At 41.2% G+C, this 18,810-nt stretch overlaps 1 protein-coding gene across 1 annotated transcript in view; it reads right to left on the bottom strand.

Moving 5' to 3' along the window:
- Nucleotides 1-269: 269 nt before the first annotated feature.
- The window catches only part of SUCLG1 (succinate-CoA ligase, alpha subunit), a 29,434-nt gene continuing 10,893 nt past the window's right edge, over nucleotides 270-18,810 (bottom strand). The window contains exons 4-9 of the mRNA XM_015564107.1: nucleotides 16,329-16,541; nucleotides 16,132-16,189; nucleotides 10,153-10,236; nucleotides 7,865-8,016; nucleotides 2,200-2,388; nucleotides 270-510 (exon numbers count right to left, since the gene is read on the bottom strand). Of these exons, the coding sequence (XP_015419593.1) occupies nucleotides 484-510; nucleotides 2,200-2,388; nucleotides 7,865-8,016; nucleotides 10,153-10,236; nucleotides 16,132-16,189; nucleotides 16,329-16,541 (723 nt within the window). The 3' untranslated portion in view covers nucleotides 270-483. The remainder of the gene's footprint in view (nucleotides 511-2,199; nucleotides 2,389-7,864; nucleotides 8,017-10,152; nucleotides 10,237-16,131; nucleotides 16,190-16,328; nucleotides 16,542-18,810) is intronic.

Here is an 18,810-nt window from a genome sequence, read left to right as displayed (position 1 = left end):
TGGGGACTATTATAAATGCACATGACACACATGAGCAATCTACAACTCCAAAGAGACCTAAGGCCACTCTGTGTCTAAGATAATTACACAAATGCCATACTAAAACTTTTTGTCTCATTCTGTCAAAAGATTTAGTTAGAATGTTTTCTAGAGAACCCGTTAAAATACACACTCGCACACTCACACCTAGGCACACATGCACGCACACCCCGCAATTCCTCCTACCGCCCCATCCCCACACTGGGCAATAAAAAGTCGCCAACGTCATATTCAGATCAAATGGTAGATTTATTGGCTGTCTCCGTTACACGAGGTGAGGACATCTCAGTACAGAACTTTCGAAGCCTTGTTTCTGTTTTGGCTTCCGCTGCGTGGAGCCCAGGGACAGGCGCAGGCTGGCAGTGCACAACAGAAGCCACTGCCACTGGCTCACTTTGCACAATGATTCATTCCGCAGGCTTAGGGCACTTCCTGTTTTCCCTTTCATAGCATCTTCCTCTTTTCAAACTCCTTCGGAGACAGAAGAAAGGAAAAAGATAAAAGATCCAAATTACATTCATGATCAAAGTGATTTGAAAGCTCTTCAGGATTCTTTGAACAACCAAAAATTACAGAAGCAAAGTGTACCAGGACGAGGTACTTGACTACAAAATAGCAGCTCTCAAATTAGTCCATGTCAGCCTCAATTTCACTGAGCTGGAGGCAGACCTTCAGTTTTACGCCTCCCAAACGTGTAGGCAAGAGGCTGTGAATTATAGTTATTTCTCCAGGGCAGAGTTGTTAGGAGGAGCTGGCAAACCTGGTTGTGCTTACCCAGGCTTTTAAAGCCATATGTGAACCACACTGGCCCTTCCCATTAGGCAATGGAAACTGGTTTCACAGACTCAGTTAAGATTTGAACAAAAGATCAAGAAAATCAGAAATATCTGTGAGGAAAACAGTCCTGAGAATCACATTTCTCTAGACTGGAACAGCAATTCGGAGAAGCCTGCTGCCACTTACTGGAGTGAAGTGGTAACGCAGGTCTCCAATGTGAATTTTTAAGCACTTGCTTTCCCCTTCCCCTCTTTAAAAAATCTGTCTCCACACGTTCTAATAACCCAGATTTCTTTAAACACTATGGCATACAGTTACGGCGTCATATTTCAAAAGACAGGATCATGCTTTTGGAATAAAATAAGGAGTCCATTTTATAATCCCTAAAACAAGGGTAAGATTGCACTGTTCCCTCTTGGGAATACAATTTGGGCCTGTGTCCTGCTTAAAGTCTGATGTTTGTTTGCTTTTTGTTACGGCTATAATCATAAAAAACAGAGAGAGCCTTAAATGATCACGCAAAGAAACCAGCTGAGACTCATTACAAAGGGATTATTGAGGATAACAAATCTTAGAATACTTTAAACCACAATGTCCTATTAAAAAGAGAAACAAGTCCAGCTGGTGTGGCGCAGTGGTTGAATGTTGACCCATGAACCAGGAGGTCACGGTTCGATTTGGGTCAGGGCACATGCCTGGGTTGTAGGCTCAATCCCCAGTAGGGGGCATGCAGGAGGCAGCCAATCGATGTTTCTCTCTCCTATCCTTCTCTCCCTCTCCCTTCTTCTCTCTAAATTCAATAAAAACGTATTTTTAAAAATCTTTTTTAAAAAAGGGGGAAAGAAAAGCAAATGTTTAAGAAGTCACCCTCCAACCTGTAACAATAATGACCTCCCATCCCAACCAGGGCCAGAAACTGAAGACCTGAACGCTTTTCTCTAAATCTCCCTCCACCCCAACTCCCTCTTCTCCAGCTTTAATTCCTTATTACTCAGCCGCCACCCCTCCCACTGGAAACAGATAACGATGGGAGGGGGATAGCTGTATCCCAAAGGCCCTCCGTGGGGAAGAAAAACAAAACACAAGGCCATTTTTTGACGGCTTCTAGAATGGAATCTGTGGTATTTATGGACTATGAAATGCTTTCCTGCGAATTATATCCTGCCACTCACAAAAGAGCAAATCCCAATGGTTAATTTAAAAAGAATTGTTTTTAATCAGATCATCATTCCTGGTCTTGCCCGTGCAGGACGTTAGGACATAAAGAGAGTTGCCAGGGACTGCTGAGCTGCACAGAGAAAGAATACACAGTAAGACCCAGAAGAAGGTCAAGGTTCCCAGGCGCCGGACGGGCCCACTCTAAGGCCCGTGCGAACAGCTCACCTTGTAGATGGTGTTTCCCAGCTGTGCAGGCGACATGCTGACCACAACCCCTGCGCTCTGAAGGGCAGAGATCTTCTCCTTTGCGCCACCTTTCCCTCCAGCAATAATGGCGCCTGCGTGACCCATTCTCCTGCCGGGAGGAGCCGTTAAGCCAGCAATGAAGGACACCACAGGCTTGGCTTTGGGGCCCTGAAAGGTGAGATTTCAAACATCTAATGAAGAAGTTGATCAACGCAGAACATCAATTTCATGACTATCGGTGAGTGGCTTGGCCAGGGCCGTCACTCATCCTCACTAAGGAAACCACACAAATATTAATCTGTGAGTGAGACCAATGCTCTCCCCACCTGCGATGACTCCACTTCTCATACAAACGCAGGAAGACAGTCCCAAGCAAACTTTTTACCTGATTAAACTTCCACTTCGCTGTACCAACCGTTGTACGAATACACACAAAAAAGCACACTTGAAAATATGTGATTTGTGATAATTAATTAAAACACACGATCAGCTTGTTTTATTCAACCTGCTTTTGTCTTAATTCCTTACGAGTTCACCCTTAAACCTTGGAAAGTAGAGATGAGGTGGGAAATGGTGCAGACGTGCCCAGTGCTGACACATTTCGTCCTGCATCCGCAGGTCACACTCAGTGTCAGCACGGACCTCATCAGAAAAGTCTTCGGGAGGGATGTTGTCAAGGTGACAGTGGCAGACATAAGTTTTCCAACATATTAGCATTCGCTTGAAAGCTCAAACTGTGCCACTGGCAACAAACACTCCCAGCTGTTTTCCTCGGCACGGGGGGTTTGCTTTGTTCGTTTCTGAGACGAGGTCTGCAAATACCGAGGTCTGGTTAGCCACTCTGCCTGCCAGTTGTTTTTCCGGGTAAAACTGGTGAAAAGCAGCTAGTTCAGCTCACCGTGCAGTGGCAAAGTGCTTTACTTCCCATTTCATCACAAACTGACTCACGGGCTAAGATTTAATTTAATTAAATTAATGATTTTTCCTGCTTCATAAGGAGAGTCTTCAATAAAATTGGCTTTTTGTTTCTTTTTGTTCCCCTGGAGTACACGGCAGAGAACGATGACGAGGCAGTTTGCGGGCCTGCCCTACGTCGTGCTGAGGTGCCAGCAGGCCAGGCTCCACGTGGTCTGAGCCTGCTTACTCCAGCCCCGCTCCCGCCACTCCTCCTGCTCAGTAATTCCAGACGCCCCGCCTCTGTCCTGCTGAGGGTGTCTCCATCCTCCTTGGGTTCCTGGCAAATTCCTACTTAACTTTTAAGACTTCTCAAACCTTTCGGATGCCTCCTCGCCTCCTCCCACACTCTCCACAGATGCCCTTCAGCCAATCATCTTCTGCCCCACGGCCCTGCGGTGCCTGTCACACATTTCTATTCACACGCAGCACTCTGGCGGTAACTTATGTCTCTGTGTTCCCCCATGGAGCTGTGAATTCCCTGAACACAGGGACTATGTCCTCACTTAACAAAAGATTCCACAGTCATTTATTCATTCACTCGCGAGCTCTGCAGAGGTTATGAGCATCTCACACGAGTGGCACTAACTCTCAATACTTTCTTTATATTATACATCCTCTTAGGCTCAGCTCTGTCCTGCTGAGGGTGTCTCCATCCTCCTTGGGTTCCTGGCAAATTCCTACTTAACTTTTAAGACTTCTCAAACCTTTCGGATGCCTCCTCCCACACTCTCCACAGATGCCCTTCAGCCAATCTTCTGCCCCACGGCCCTGCTGTGCCTGTCACACACTTCTACTAACACGCAGCACTCTGGCGGTAACTAATGTCTCTGTGTTCCCCCATGGAGCTGTGAATTCCCTGAACACAGGGACTATGTCCTCACTTAACGAAAGATTCCACAGTCATTTATTCATTCACTCACGAGCTCTGCAGAGGTTATGAGCATCTCACAGGAGTGGCACTAACTTCACTAAATTCCTGTGTTCCTATACTCTAATAGTGGAATACCACACTAGGAAGGAACAAGATTATGATGAGACTAAATGTCAAACAAGTTTACACCCCATTCTGTTAACAAAGAAAAGTCACTTGAGATTTTTAAGCAGAGAAAATACAATTAACAGACTTTGGGGAACTGGATTCTGAAAATAGGTCGTAGAAATGATGACAAGGGTGACAGCACAAAAAAAATGGACCAGTTAGGAAGCAATACACGAGTGGCACTAACTCCACTAAATTCCTGTGTTCCTATACTCTAATAGTGGAATTCCACACTAGGAAGGAACAAGATTATGATGAGACTAAATGCCAAACAAGTTTACACTCCATTCTGTTAACAAAGAAAAGTCACTTGAGATTTTTAAGCAGAGAAAATACAATTAACAGACTTTGGGGAACTGGAGTCTGAAAATAGGTCGTAGAAATGATGACAAGAGTGACAGCACAAAAACAGAAGGACCAGTTAGGAAGCAACCAGTGGAATCTGAGCAGATACAGAGGACCCCTGACTCCTGTCCCGAGTCCCTGAAATCTGACCCTTGCGCTCCATGGCCTGAGGGAGAAGGAGACCTGGGTTTTCAGGCAGGCCATTAACCTCCCTGGGCCAGTTTCCTCACTCACAGGACAAGGACAAAGGGTCAAGATAAAGGTTAAGCAATACTACTTTTGCAAATAAGTACTGTCAGTGTAACAATGATAAATATAGTAGTTGTGGCAGCAGACACCATTATTGAGAGTTTGCTCTGTGCCATGTATTGTGCTAAGTGCTGTGTATATCAACTCAACTGTCCACCTCGCATCTTGTACAGCAGGTCCTCAATAAAAATCAGCTCCGTAAGAATTAGCCAGGAAGAGAAAAGCATGTCCAAATGAAACAAAACATGTATGTTTAGTTTTGTCCATTAACATCTACCCTACTTGAGGGATTCAGAGTTGTGCCTACGTACATTTTAAAATTCACTTTAACAAAGTGTAATGTCATATTAATCTAAATCTTTTTTTCTTAAAAAAAAGTCAATTTTTACCTTCATTTCAAACTTTATACTTTTCTGAATTCAAGAGATTCTAATACATCTTACTCCAATCTACTTTATTCTTCACTTATTCAACATGTAATGATGCCTACTGTGCCAAGGGCTGGACTGGGCACCAAGGATACCAGTTCCCTACTGTCCATAATAGTCTGGAGTGACAGCCAGATGGTATGCATGCCTGGCAGAAGGCATAAGCAAAGGCAGGTGGGAATGAAAACAACTGGCACGTCAGATGGGGCAAGGTTCTGAAAAGGAAGGGTAGAGGGATGTGAGGGGCTGGAATACCACACGAAATCTGGCCTCTATCCTGATGAAATAAGAAACTGTAATGGTTTAAAGCCAGGAGGGTGGAGGCACCGATGTCTGTGTTTCTGAAGGGCAGACAATTTGGTGGCCAAAAGCAGGATGGCCTGGGTGGCGGGAATAAAGGAGTAGAGATATCAAGAATAAATTTTCAAATAGGCCAGGAGAGAGAAGATGAGGGCCAGAACCAGGTCAGAAGAACTAATTACAGACGACAGTCTGAATCTCCACACACTGAGACATACGCTAGGAACTGAGTGGAAACGAGAGATGAGAGATAAAGATGGTTCTGAGGTTTCTGTCTTGAAGCTGCATGAAACATGATGTTGACGATATGCAATAACCACTCACACTTAAGCAAACAGGCACAGCAAGTAACGCCAAGGAGCATAAAGAAGGACCTGGAGAAAAAACAAGAGGAAGGAGAAGATGAAGAATTTATTGAAGCCATTGGTGACCTCTGCAGAAGCGATGTCAGGAGAGTAAGATTCAGCAGCAACAGCAAACAGCTCAATAAGAGTGCCTACTACGTGTCTGGTGCAACTCTGCTATATGTTCCTAAGACACTTAAACCCCACAGTCCTTACAACTATGCTAGGAGGTAGGCACTGCTGGAGTCCTGTTTGCCAAGAGAAAACGGAGGCGCGGTGAAGTTAACATGCCCAAAGTCACACTGATTCTAAGTAGCAGACAGATGCCAGGGTGCTGAGGATTAGTGGGTGAATAAAAAGGAAAGAGATCCAGAAAGTGAGGGAAAAGTTGTTACATCTCCTACCGAGATCAGAGTTTAAAATCACTACAGGGTGGTGGGCACATGGTGCAATATACAATTCTTGTAACATAGAAACCCATTATGCTCATGTTAACCAATGTCACCCCAATAAATTTAATTTTTTTAAAAAATCACCACAGCCATAGGCAGTTTGGCTCAGTGGATAGAGCATCAACCTGAGGACTGAAGGGTCCTGGGTTTGATTCTGGTCAAGAACATGTACCTGGGTTGCAGGCCCTGGTTGGGGCTCATATGGGAGGCAACCAATCGATGTGTCTCTCTCACATCGATGTTTCTCTTTGTCTCTCCCCTTCCTTCCACTCTCTCTAAAAATCAATGGAAAAATATCCTCAGGTGAGGATTAACAACAACAACAAAAAAATCACTACAGAAGAATAAATCAAGTATACTCAAAACAGTCCTTGAATATTCCTTAAATCATGCATAAATACGCACTGTTTTGTGTATACTACCCTGTAGGTGATACTATTGGTTCCATTAACTCTCTAGTATTCATTACTTTTCTGTAGCATTTAATTCATTCACTCCTCAATTTCCTTCACAAACACAGAAAGTGATCTCCGCCCACTTGCCTGCCTCCTGGCCCTGCTCCTTCATTCTCAGTGTCAGGGACATCCTTGAACTCACTGGCTTGTTGCCCCCGGGTCTTTGCCATGGCGTCCAGAGCACACAGTCACTGAGTGGGGCTGCTGGGCACCGAGCTGCTTCAGTCCTCACTGCACCCTCTCTTTCTTTTCCACCCCAGAAATAGAGCCTAATTCCCTTAGCCAACAGAAGTTATGATACAATTCCACACGTTTTATCTTTAATTCTAAGAGAGAGGCAATAGGGAAAGCCTTCACAGGACATAGGTAATAAAGCTTTTCTACTTGACCTCTAAAGGAAGTACTACTCTGCAAAGAAATTCTGAAGCCAGAGGGAGGTGAGAACCTGGGAAAGGGTATAAAAGGAAGGGTCTTTAGAAGGTTAGCCGCGAAAAAGAAAAAGAACAGTTATAGCCCCTAAGATGGAGAAAGAACAAGTACAATGGCAGGTCAAGGGAGGACTTTTGGGCCAATGACCTGAACAGCTAGCTCTCCGATCAGCAGGAGCCCAACTAACCTGCCATACATGTGTGAAGTGATGCTTAGGGAGGAGAACTCAGAGCGGAGAACAGGCCCCGCGGCAAAGGGAGAGGAGAGCCACCCAGAAAGTTTCCCCGGGGCCAGTATGAAAGACTCGGCTCAGCACAAAACAAGAGGTCTCAGGTTGGATGCCTGGTGAGGGCACATGCCCGGGATGCGGGCTCGATCCCTGGTAGGGTTTGTACAGGAGGCAACAGATTGATGTTTCTCTCTCACATCAATGTTTTTCTCTCTCTCTCCCTCTCCCTTTTCTCTCTAAAAATAAGTAAAAAAATATTAAAATAAATATAATAATAAATAAAGGCCAACCTCAGAAAGGTTTGATTTTATCTTTCGTGTTTTCTTGAAAACTTAATCTTTATAGAAATAATTTCCAAAACAAGCCAATGGTATTATTCAAGAGCAAAGAGGTATATTTTTCCTAAGCCAAACTCACTGAATTATGCTGTTTCAAAAATTCTGCAGCGTTTTCTTCTGCATTACCACCGATTTCACCAATCAGGATGATGCCTTCTGTGGCTGGGTCATTCAGAAAGACTTCCAGGCAGTCGATAAAATCTGTTCCATTAAAAGGATCACCTCCAATGCCTGAAAAGATCAGTGAATATCAACAGCATGAGAATTAGGCTGAGAAATGTTGTTTCAATTTTTTCTCTATTTTGTCTACCCTGCTCACCAATATTTTCAACGGTATCATTTCTCTTGCACTAAACATTTTTTTAAGAAATCACAAAATGGTGCACTTAGTTGTTTTTAATATTACATGAACCCTAAATGGTGGTTGGATTCTGATACAAAGAAAAACCTCTTTTTATTTTAGCTCCTTTATCAATTCTCTTCCCTCCCACAAATTCATGCTTAGATAACAGTTTAAAAATGAGCATTTTAAAGAAAATGTATGTTTGTGTTACAAGCAAGAATGTCTTTTCTCATTAAACATTTAACAAATTTCTTTGCACAAAGTAACTATAAGTGAGGCACGTTTCAGAGAACACTCACAAGTGTTAAGACACAAGGCCCAGTGAAGGACGGGCTGAAGGGTGCCCTGGCGCCTTTCCTTCCCTCAGCTCCAGGGTGGGTGATGACAGAGATACACGGAGGGGCTCGACTCCACATATGTGACATTTGAAGAACAAGTACTTGGATAGAATTAAAGGCAATATTCCTTACAGACTAGATGTCACATTTTTTTAAAGTTATAAACTCACTGAAGGCAGGACTGATTTCCTACCTTTAGTGCATCTCTGATGGAGTTCTGGAAAGGAAGCAGCATTTACTGAGTGACAACATGTGTCAACTACTGTGTCTCAGTACACGTCACACCTGCCATCTCCTAATACGTCTCTGTGACATAGGCCCTGTTAGTCTCAATTTGCAAATTAAAACAGAAGGTGAAGATGGAATTGGCAACTGTTTCACAACCTTTCTATTTTGTTGTTGCAAATCCTCATCCCAGGATATTTTTTCCTTTAATTTTTAGAGAGAGTGGAAGTGAGGGAGGAAGGGGAAAGAGAAAGAAAAAATAAATCGATGTGAGAGAGACACATCGATTGGTTGCCTCCCACACATGCCCCAAACAGAGCCAGGGATAGAACCTGCAACCCAGGTACTTGCCCTTGACTGGGAATCAAATCCATGATCCTTCCGCGCACAGGCCACAAGCCGATGCTCTAACCACTGAGTCACCAACCAGGCCTCAAAACCCCTCTTATTCTCCATCAGACTAAGTTACCTAGAATCTAAGATTGTGCTTCATACACAGAAAAGCCATGTTTCCTATACTAACTTATGGATTTGAGTCTTCATAAAAAAACTCCATGGCCATAATTTTTATTATAAAAATCTATTTTTGAAAGGTTTTTAAGTTATTCTAAGAATTTGAAGAAATATTTATGAAAATGAGAAATTTGCCTGGCTTTTGGCAACAAATACCAAAATAATTTTAAAATCTAAATACCTTTTTAATTTTACAAGTGGGAGGCAGTAAAAAGAGCAGCAAAAAGTATGATGCAGCAAAAAGAGCAATTCTGGGGAGCTTAACCTTCCTCAAACTAGACTTGCTCACCAACTTTTCAGCTCAGAGGTATTTTAGAGGGTTGCCTTAAGAATCAGATAATGGCCCTGGCCAGGTGGCTCAGTTGGTCAGAGCGTCTACCGTGCACCCATCAGGACACACACCTTGGTTGTGGATTCGATCCCCAGTTGGGGTACATACTAGAGGCAACCGGTTGATGCTTCTCTCTCACACATCAATGTTTCTCTCTCTATAATCAACACAAAAACATCTCCTTACATGAGGATTAAAAAGAAAAAAAAGGAGAATCAGATAAAAAAATCAGATAATAAATGGCAAAGAATTCAGTAACTGTGAAGCACTGAATTATATAGCTTATAATGATAGCAAATGATAACTATAACAACAAAAGTCCTAATATGAAGGACTGCTTGTTCCCAGCAAGCAAAATAAGTGATGTTTTCAGGCACCAAACCTCTCCTGGAGCCACATGTCTAAGGTTGCTTGCTCTTCAGTGTGGAATCTTGGACTATGAATCTTAAAAAACACAGTAGGGCTTCACATTCATGCAAATTAAATTTGAGATCAAAGCATCTTTTAATAAAATGGTATCAAAATCTCTTGCAAATGGTCAAAACAACAATTACTATCATACTCATTCAATGAAAATACTACATTTCAGTGAAATGATTTTAGCACAAATCCCTCACCAATGCACAAAGACTGCCCCAGTCCAACTTGTGTTGTTTGGTGAACTGCTTCATAAGTCAGGGTGCCAGATCTGGACACAATACCTTAAAGAAAGAGAATTCAAAAATGTTAGAGTGTGTTCATATGACAGACTATCACAGAACAAACTAAATTACAAATCTGAGTACATATAAAATCCACTCCATGATATGTCATCCAAATCAACAATATCTTCAAATGAAATAAGAAGAAAAGGCTTAAATTAAAGCAGGGAGGGTTTAAAAGCTAGATATAGGAGAAAGCACATTATTAGTTGGGGTATTTTATGACCTATAAAAGCAATGTAAGAAAGGCCTATATTACCTCTTCTAAGAATCTTTGGGAAAGGGATAATAATATCCATGTGAACTTGGGGGGTACAATCTTGCTTAGGGTGGAAGAATGCAGTGGGGCCTTGACTTACGAGTGTCCCGACTAACGAGTTTTTTGAGATATGAGCCGTCTCTCGACCGATTTTTTGTTTTGAGTTGTGAGCTAAAATTCGGGTTATGAGCCAGCTTCAGATACCCCACCGCTAGTTGGCACAGTGAACGTCACAGTGAACGCCACAATATCAGCCCAGCATCACATGTCACCCTCGTTCACTTTTTGATTTGACATATGAGTAATTTGAGTTACAAGCTCTGTCATGGAACGAATTAAACTCGTAAGTCAAGGCCCCACTGTATTCAGATTAGACTTACAGATACCCAATCTATTAAACTACCAAAACCTTCAGCCTTAGAAAACTCCATCAGTCACATTTAGCAGTGCTATCTATTTCTCCCACAACTACTTTTCTAATCATTTTCAAAGAACATATAGGCTTTAAAGGGAAGTAAGGTCCCAATCCCTGAGTTCAAGTCTACCATGTAACTTCCTGTATACAATGGGCCTGTGTGAAAGGACCTCATTTCACATCTGGACAAGGTGCGCAGATGTATGGGGTGGGGCGGTGGCAGCTAGACCATCTTCTCTTGACTGAGCTACAGAAAAGGTAATTTATTTCATGCCACAATCAGTAAATAATGAGTGGATCCTTAATTTTAATAAGTTGAGAAGTATAAATGAATGACTTCAGTTGTTAGAACACATTATATAAAAATGTGTTTTTTTAAAAAAAACAACAAACTGATATGGGCTAAATCAGCACGTGAATTCTGGGTGGTGTCCATGGTTTGCTTTCTTTAAACTTCTGCTTTAGAGCACTTTTTAAGAACTCAGAAGATTCGTTTCTAATCGTAAGATCTCCCTACCAGGGCAAGTAGACAATAAAGATGTCTATTCTTCCTAAACTGACATATAGATTTAACACAATTCCTGTCAAATCCCAATAAGAATTTGTCTAGATATAGAGAAAATCCTTCTAAAATTAATATAAAAAAGTAAAGAAACTAGAGTAGCTAAAAAAAAAAACTTAAAAAAAACCCCCAAAGTGCAAAGAATCAGTCTATCCAATTTCAGGACATTATTGTATCAAGAGTGTGTGGTATGTTCTGGTGTTAAATAAGCACATGAGTCAATGAACAGAAGAGAGAATCAGAAACAGACCAACACCAATATATCAACTGATTTTTGACATAAATGCAAAAGCAATTAGTGGAAGAAATATTTTTCTTTTTAAAAAAATTTTTTTTATTGATTTCAGAGAGGGAGAGAGATAGAAACATCAAAGATGAGAATCATTGATGGGCTGCCTCCTACACACCCTACACTGGGGATCAAGAACAAACCCAGGTATGTGCCCTAACCAGGAATCAAACTGTGACCTCCTGGTTCATAGGTCAATGCTTAACCACTAAGCCATGCTGGCTGGGTAGAAGAAATGATTTTGTCAACAAATGATGCTGGAACAATTGTACCTCCACAGGCATTAAAATAGAAACTTTTGATATAAGTCTCACATCTTACTGAAAATTTAATTGAAATTGAATCACGGATTTAAATGTAAAACTAAATCTTTCAGTAAAAAGATAGGACTCTTGCTAGGCAAAGAGTTCTTAGAGTTGACATCAAAAGAACACTTCACCAAAGAAAAATAAATTAGACTTCATCAAAATAAAAAAAACATTTGCTCTCTGAAAGGTGACGAAAGAGGATGAAAACACAAGCTCCAGAGTGGGAGAAAATATTTGCAAACCACATATCCTATAAGTGTTAGTATCTAGAATAAAGAACTCTCAAACTTAACAGAAAAAAGCAAATAATCCAATTAGAACATGAACCAAAAACAAAACACACAGACACATTTCACTAAAGAAGATATATATTAGTAGGTGAGAAGCACGTGAAATATAATTAAATTCACAATGAGATATCAGTGAACAATTATCAGAATGGCTAAAATAAAAAATAGTAATACCACAAATGCTGGCAAGGATGCGAATCACACATGTATTACTGATGGAAAAGTAAAATACTATGGCTAAATGGATAGAAATGTGGCAGTTTCTTAACAAACAAACATGCAACTATCATACTATCATACAAACCAGTAACTGTACTCCTAAGCATCCCAAAGAAATGAAAACTTATGTACAGTGGGGCCTTGACTTACTAGTGTCCCGACTAATGAATTTTTTGAGATACCAGCTGTCTCTTGGCCAATTTTTTGCATTGAGTTGATAAAGTAATTTGAGTTAATAAGCTCCTTAACGAGCTCGGTCTCGGAACGAATTAAACTCATAAGTCAAGGCCCCAGTGTACATACAAAAGCCAGGACACAAATGTTTACATGTTTATTAGAAGCTTTATTAATAACTAGAGGCCAGGTGCATGAAAATTCATGGGACTGGCACAGCTCGACCTGTGCCCTCTCGCAGTCCGGGACCCCTTGGGGGATATCCACCTGCCAGCTTAGGCCCACTCCCTGGGAGGTAGGGGCTAAGTTGGCAGTCAGACATCCCTCTGGTAGCCTGGGTGCCCTCAGGGGAGGTCTGACTGACAGCTTAGGCCTGGTCCCCATGAGGAGCAGGCCTAAGCCACAGTTGGACAACCTTAGCACTGCCGAGGTGGTGGGAGATGCTCCCGCTTGTGTCTGAGCTGAGTTCCCCCTGTGGGAGCGCAATAACCACCAGGGGGCAGCTCCTGCATTGAGCATCTGCCTCCTGGTGGTCAGTGCTCATCTTTGCGACTGGTCGTTCCGCAATTAGGGTCAATTTGCATATTACCCTTTTATTATATAGGAAGGATAGTCCCAAAGTGGAAACTGAGACATCTTTCAAAAGATGAATGATCAAACTAATTCTGGTATAATCATACCATGGAACACTACTCAACAATAAAAAGGAATAAACTATGGATACATTCAGCAACCTGGTTGAATCTCCAGAGAATTTCACTGAGTGTGAATAGCCAATCCTAAAGTATATACTATATAATCCCATTTATAAAGCACTCCTGAAATGACAAAATTATATAAATTGTGAACACATTTTAATTACTAAGAATTAAGAAAGGGGTGGAAGCAGGAAGGAAGTAGGTGTAGCTACAGAAAGGCAACATGAGGGATCTCTGTAGTGATGGGAACATCCTTTATCTTGACTGCATCAATGTCAATATCCTGGTTGTGACTTTGTACTACAGTTTTTGCAAGCTGTTACCATTGGGGGAAGCTGGATAAATGGTACACTGAAATCTGTCTATATTATTTCTAGCAACTATATGTAAGTTGGCAATTATCTAAATATAAAAAGTGTAATTAAAATAAAATTTTTAAAAAGGATGGAAGGGTCAAGTATGTCATGTATGGTTGAAAGTAAGAATAATGTCTACCATAAGAGAACTAAAAACCATAGTGCAGTTAAATACCACGTTGGAATCCAATCACTTCAGTAAATTCAATTAGCTGATATATACTTTTATTAACTCACTAACACAAACTGGAAAGTCACTATAGTATTGCACTGCTACTGTATTACATTACAATGTCCCAAGAAATACCCAAGGGACTAAAAGATCCTTTCCCTAAACTCTTAGCTTAAGGATCTGAAGATAATAAGGCTTCTGAGGACATTAGCTTTGGTATCAAAATAGAAATAGTGCATATAATCATCTTTTCTCTCCTCACTGCCTCAAAAACCTTGTAGTATCACATACTTTCTTTTAGGTGAATTTGTTTTAAAGCCCTTTTTCTCAAAGGAATTAAAAGCAATGTTCCAGAGGATTGCCTTATCCATGTGTTATGGTCATTCAGAGCACCAAGGTCTAAAGGATTTCCCTTAACTTCTCAGTTTTTTGGTTTTTAGGTTTATGGGCATGTAGAAAAGCAGGATAGAGATCAGAAAGACAACTCGGCATAGGGCACTCCTTCTATGATCACCTCAAGTCTACAGTAGCAGCCATTCAAAGCAGACCAAAGAGCACAAAAAAACCTCAAATATGACAACAGGATCAGTGTCTAAATGAGACAGGCCCCCACTAGAACTCAGATGGTCTATGGAATTCCCATGGCAAGTATCCTACTGGCATCATGGCTGCCAGCTCTAGGAGACAGTAGTAATAAAGAAAAATTATGACCTTTAACCTAGTCCTGTGAACTACAAAGCTGAAATTCACTTACTATGTTGATTATTCTTATTATTATTAATAGTCATGGCTTATAAATTACTGTAACCATCAATTACTGTGCAGAAATAGTATAGGTTAGTGAGGGTTAGGTGTGAAGAGTATAATAACAGGCATTATGGGCTTTGAGATGTTAATTTGGTTAAGACCTTGAGAACTAAACAAGTAGCAGTACAATTTTCCTGAAACATTTTGAGAAAGTTTGTGATATCCAAGAGGGCAAAGTAATTATAGGGCAGGACACAAAAGAACTAACAATAAAAATACTCGCATATATCTGATAAAGAATTTCTATCCAGAATATTTATAGAACCCCATAATCAACAATAAATATATAATCCAATAAAAAAATAATGTGGAAAAAGCTTAAACAGGTAATTCACAAAAGAAGATATATAAATAGCCAATATGCACATTCTACCTCATTAGTCACCAAAACCACAATGAGACCCCATTTCACTCCCAGTAGAATGGCTAAAATTAAAGACTGAAGTAATGGAACAACTGGAATGCTCAAAAACTGACAGTAGGAAGGTAAAAATGAACAGCCACTTTATAGAATTATTTCACAATTTCTTAAAAAGAAGAACATACTTCAACCCTATGACTTAACAATTCCATTCCTAGGTATCTTACCCAAGAGAAATGAAACCATGTCCATAAGAAGACCTCTACATAAACATTCACTTTAGCTTTATTTATAATGGCTCAAACCTGGAAATAACCCAAATGTTCATCAATGGGAGAATAAACATATTGTGATATCTACACTAATAAAAGAGAAACATGCAAATTGGTGTCACTCCGCTATGCCCACCAGCCAATCAGATGAGTATACAAATTAACCCAACAAAGATGGCGGTTAATTTGCATATGCAGGCGCAGAGAGAAGACTGAAGACAACATAGAAGGAAGCCAAGCACTGCAGAAGGGAACGAAGCTGTGGAGAAGCAAGCGGGCGGCGGAGACGGGAGGGAAGCAAGCGGGTAGCGGAGGAGGGAGGGAAGCCCGCCTCAGTGGGTTTCGCTCTCTTCTCTGCTTCGCTCCAGCCGCAGGAAGCTCTATTCTTGCAGGAATCTTCCTGCAACGGGCCTCTAGTAATTACATAACGGAATATTAGTTAGCAATAAAACGAAATTAACTATTGATACACCCAAGAATCTATGGCATCTGAGCAGGAAAAGAATCTTTTAAAATACCCCTAAAATATCTTCATTGATTCTATAGAATCATTGCAACTTCTCAAACTCATTTAATTCAGGATATAGAACTGATTCACTATAAAACTCCCCTGCCAATTAAAATGAATTTAACTTACATAGTCACAGATTCTCTTTGTAAGTTCTGAGCTTAGGACAAAGAATTTTTTCTGAATCTATAAGAAACATACTCACCAATTCTTCCTTTCTTGTGAATATGGCCAGGCATGATACCAATTTTACATTCTCCAGGCTGAAGAAAAGGAAATCACAGTTTCAGAAAAGTGAAAAGAAATGGTAACTCCCAGGTCATCCACACAGTACACTTGGACTGATCCAAAGGTAATGAGCCTTGTGAGGCTAAATCCGGGCTTCTTCTTTTGTACACTCACATTGATGACTCCGGGGCAGTTTGGCCCGATCAGCCTTGTCTTTCCCTGGCGCAGTATTTTGTGTTTGACCCGTACCATGTCCTGCTGTGGGATACCTTCAGTAATGCACACGACCAAGGGCATTTCCGCCTCAACAGCTTCATCAATGGCAGCAGCAGCGAAAGGAGGAGGGACATAAATGACAGATGCTGTCGCTCCTGTCTGTGCTTTGGCCTGAAACATTAAGCACAGAGCACTTTATTATTGGTTCAGTCATAACCATTGAAAGACGAATTCAATACCAGGAATTTAATAATGTCTTGGGGTCATAAAAGGACACCACCAGAACATGGTATGTCCCCCTGGCCTCCTCCCTGCCCTCTTGGAATGCCACTGAAATTAAAGGGTCAGAGACATCCCCCAGGCGATGGCTTATCAGTAAACCTGAAAGCATGGCCTGATTTGCATTTGTGTCCCTCACTCCTACGGCCATGTTTATTTCTGTTGCTTGTAAGACACTGTACCACCTATTCAGTACCAAAGACCCTGTACCTCCTCAGGAGAAAAAAGACTATTGAGTCCCTGAGCCTCAGAACTAGACTCTCAAAAATCTTTTTTTTTTTTTAATATATTTTATTGATTTTTTACAGAGAGGAAGGGAGAGAGATAGAGAGTTAGAAACATCGATGAGAGAGAAACATCGATCAGCTGCCTCCTGCACATCTCCCACTGGGGATGTGCCCGCAACCCAGGTACATGCCCTTGACCGGAATCGAACCTGGGACCTCTCAGTCCGCAAGCCGACGCTCTATCCACTGAGCCAAACCGGTTTTGGCAACTCTCAAACATCTTTTTAAAAATACAGTATAATTGCCCTGGCTGGTTAACCCAGTTGGTTAGAGCATCATCCCAATACGTCAAAATTGTGGGTTCAATTCCCGGTCGGGCCACATACAAGAATCAACCAGTGAATCATAAATAAGTTGAACAACAAATCAATATTCTTTCTCTCAAATCAATCAATTTTAAAAATACACATGTTATACTTGATAAATATAAGAGACAGCAAAAGTGAAGTGTTTTTTAGCTGACAATTTTTACTCTAACTGCATGTTTATTAGGAATAAACATGTGTAAGTGGCCACAGAAAAGAGTGTGGGTGAAAGAAGCATTAGGCATCACCACAGCTCTTCACGCTTAGACACTGAGGCCAAGATATTAAATAACTTGCATGAGATTATATAGCTGGGAAGTGGCAGAGCCAAGATTCAAACCTAAGTCTATCTGATTCCAAAGCATCTAGTCTTTTCAGTTACAGCAGGCCACCTCCCTGCACGTGTTCAAAGGTAACCTAGTCATGGTATAAATCAAAGCCCTTCGGAAGTCTGTGCCATGGGATTTTACAATGGATAATACAAATACAAAGCTACAGAACATTCAGGTGCAACTAGAAGGGGACAGAAGTAAAAGACAGTGATGTTCCACATCCCCAGAGTCAAAGGATGTTGCCAGATCATCCACAAATGATGCCAATGGTTAAAAATATGTTTTTCAGCCCTGACTGGTTTGGCTTAGTGGATAGAGCATCAGCATTCAGACTGGAGGGTCCCGGGTTCAATTCTGGTCAAGGGAATGTGCCTTGGTTGTGGGCACATCCCCAGTAGGGGGTGTGCAGGAGGCAGCTGATTGATGTTTCTCTCCCATCGATGTTTCTAACTCTCTATCCCTCTCCCTTCCTCTCTGTAAAAAAATCAATAAAATATATTAAAAATATATATGTTTTTCAAAAACTCTGTTCAAAATGGTAACAGAGAAAGGGTAACAAAAGAAATAAAAACTAGGTTGAAACCAGAAGTCAGGTCATGGGCAAGTAGGCATTTTATAGAAAATATTTCCTACAGTTCTCTCCCTCTTCAGGCTACAAATACTGTCAGAAGCTGGAGGTAATATTGGATAAAAGGTATCCATCCTACTCACTCGGAAAGCTCCTTCTAAGAGCTGAACAACTGAGAAATAAACAGTACCTGTCAAAGAACTTACAGAATATTCCAAATATATCTATTTGTATTATGATAAATAAAAAATTGCTTACCAACAAAAATTTTCTTTAAAAGAAAGTGAACAAAAGGCTCATGACAAAAGTCAAACCTACCTGAAGGAATTATGAAAACTGCTCCTCCTGTATTTTGAAACTGACAACAATAACCAGACAAGCAAAGGAAGCTAACACTGCCTGTCCTGGAGGCAGCCATAATCAAATTTTTTTTTTAATATGCTTTATTGATTTTTTACAGAGAGAAAAGGAGAGGGATAGAGAGTTAGAAACATCGATGAGAGAGAAACATTGATCAGCTGCCTCCTGCACACCCCCTACTGGGGATGTGCCCGCAACGAAGGTACATGCCCTTGACCGGAATTGAACCTGGGACCCTTCAGTCCGCAGGCTGATGCTCTATCTACTGAGCCAAACCAATTCGGGCCATCATAGAATTTAAGGGGAGAA

The sequence above is a fragment of the Myotis davidii genome, unplaced genomic scaffold (assembly GCF_000327345.1).
Source record: "Myotis davidii unplaced genomic scaffold, ASM32734v1 scaffold339, whole genome shotgun sequence".
Classification (NCBI taxonomy): domain Eukaryota; kingdom Metazoa; phylum Chordata; class Mammalia; order Chiroptera; family Vespertilionidae; genus Myotis; species Myotis davidii.
The sequence above is the reverse complement of the archived record's forward strand: the minus strand, read 5'-3'. Positions and strand labels throughout refer to the sequence as shown.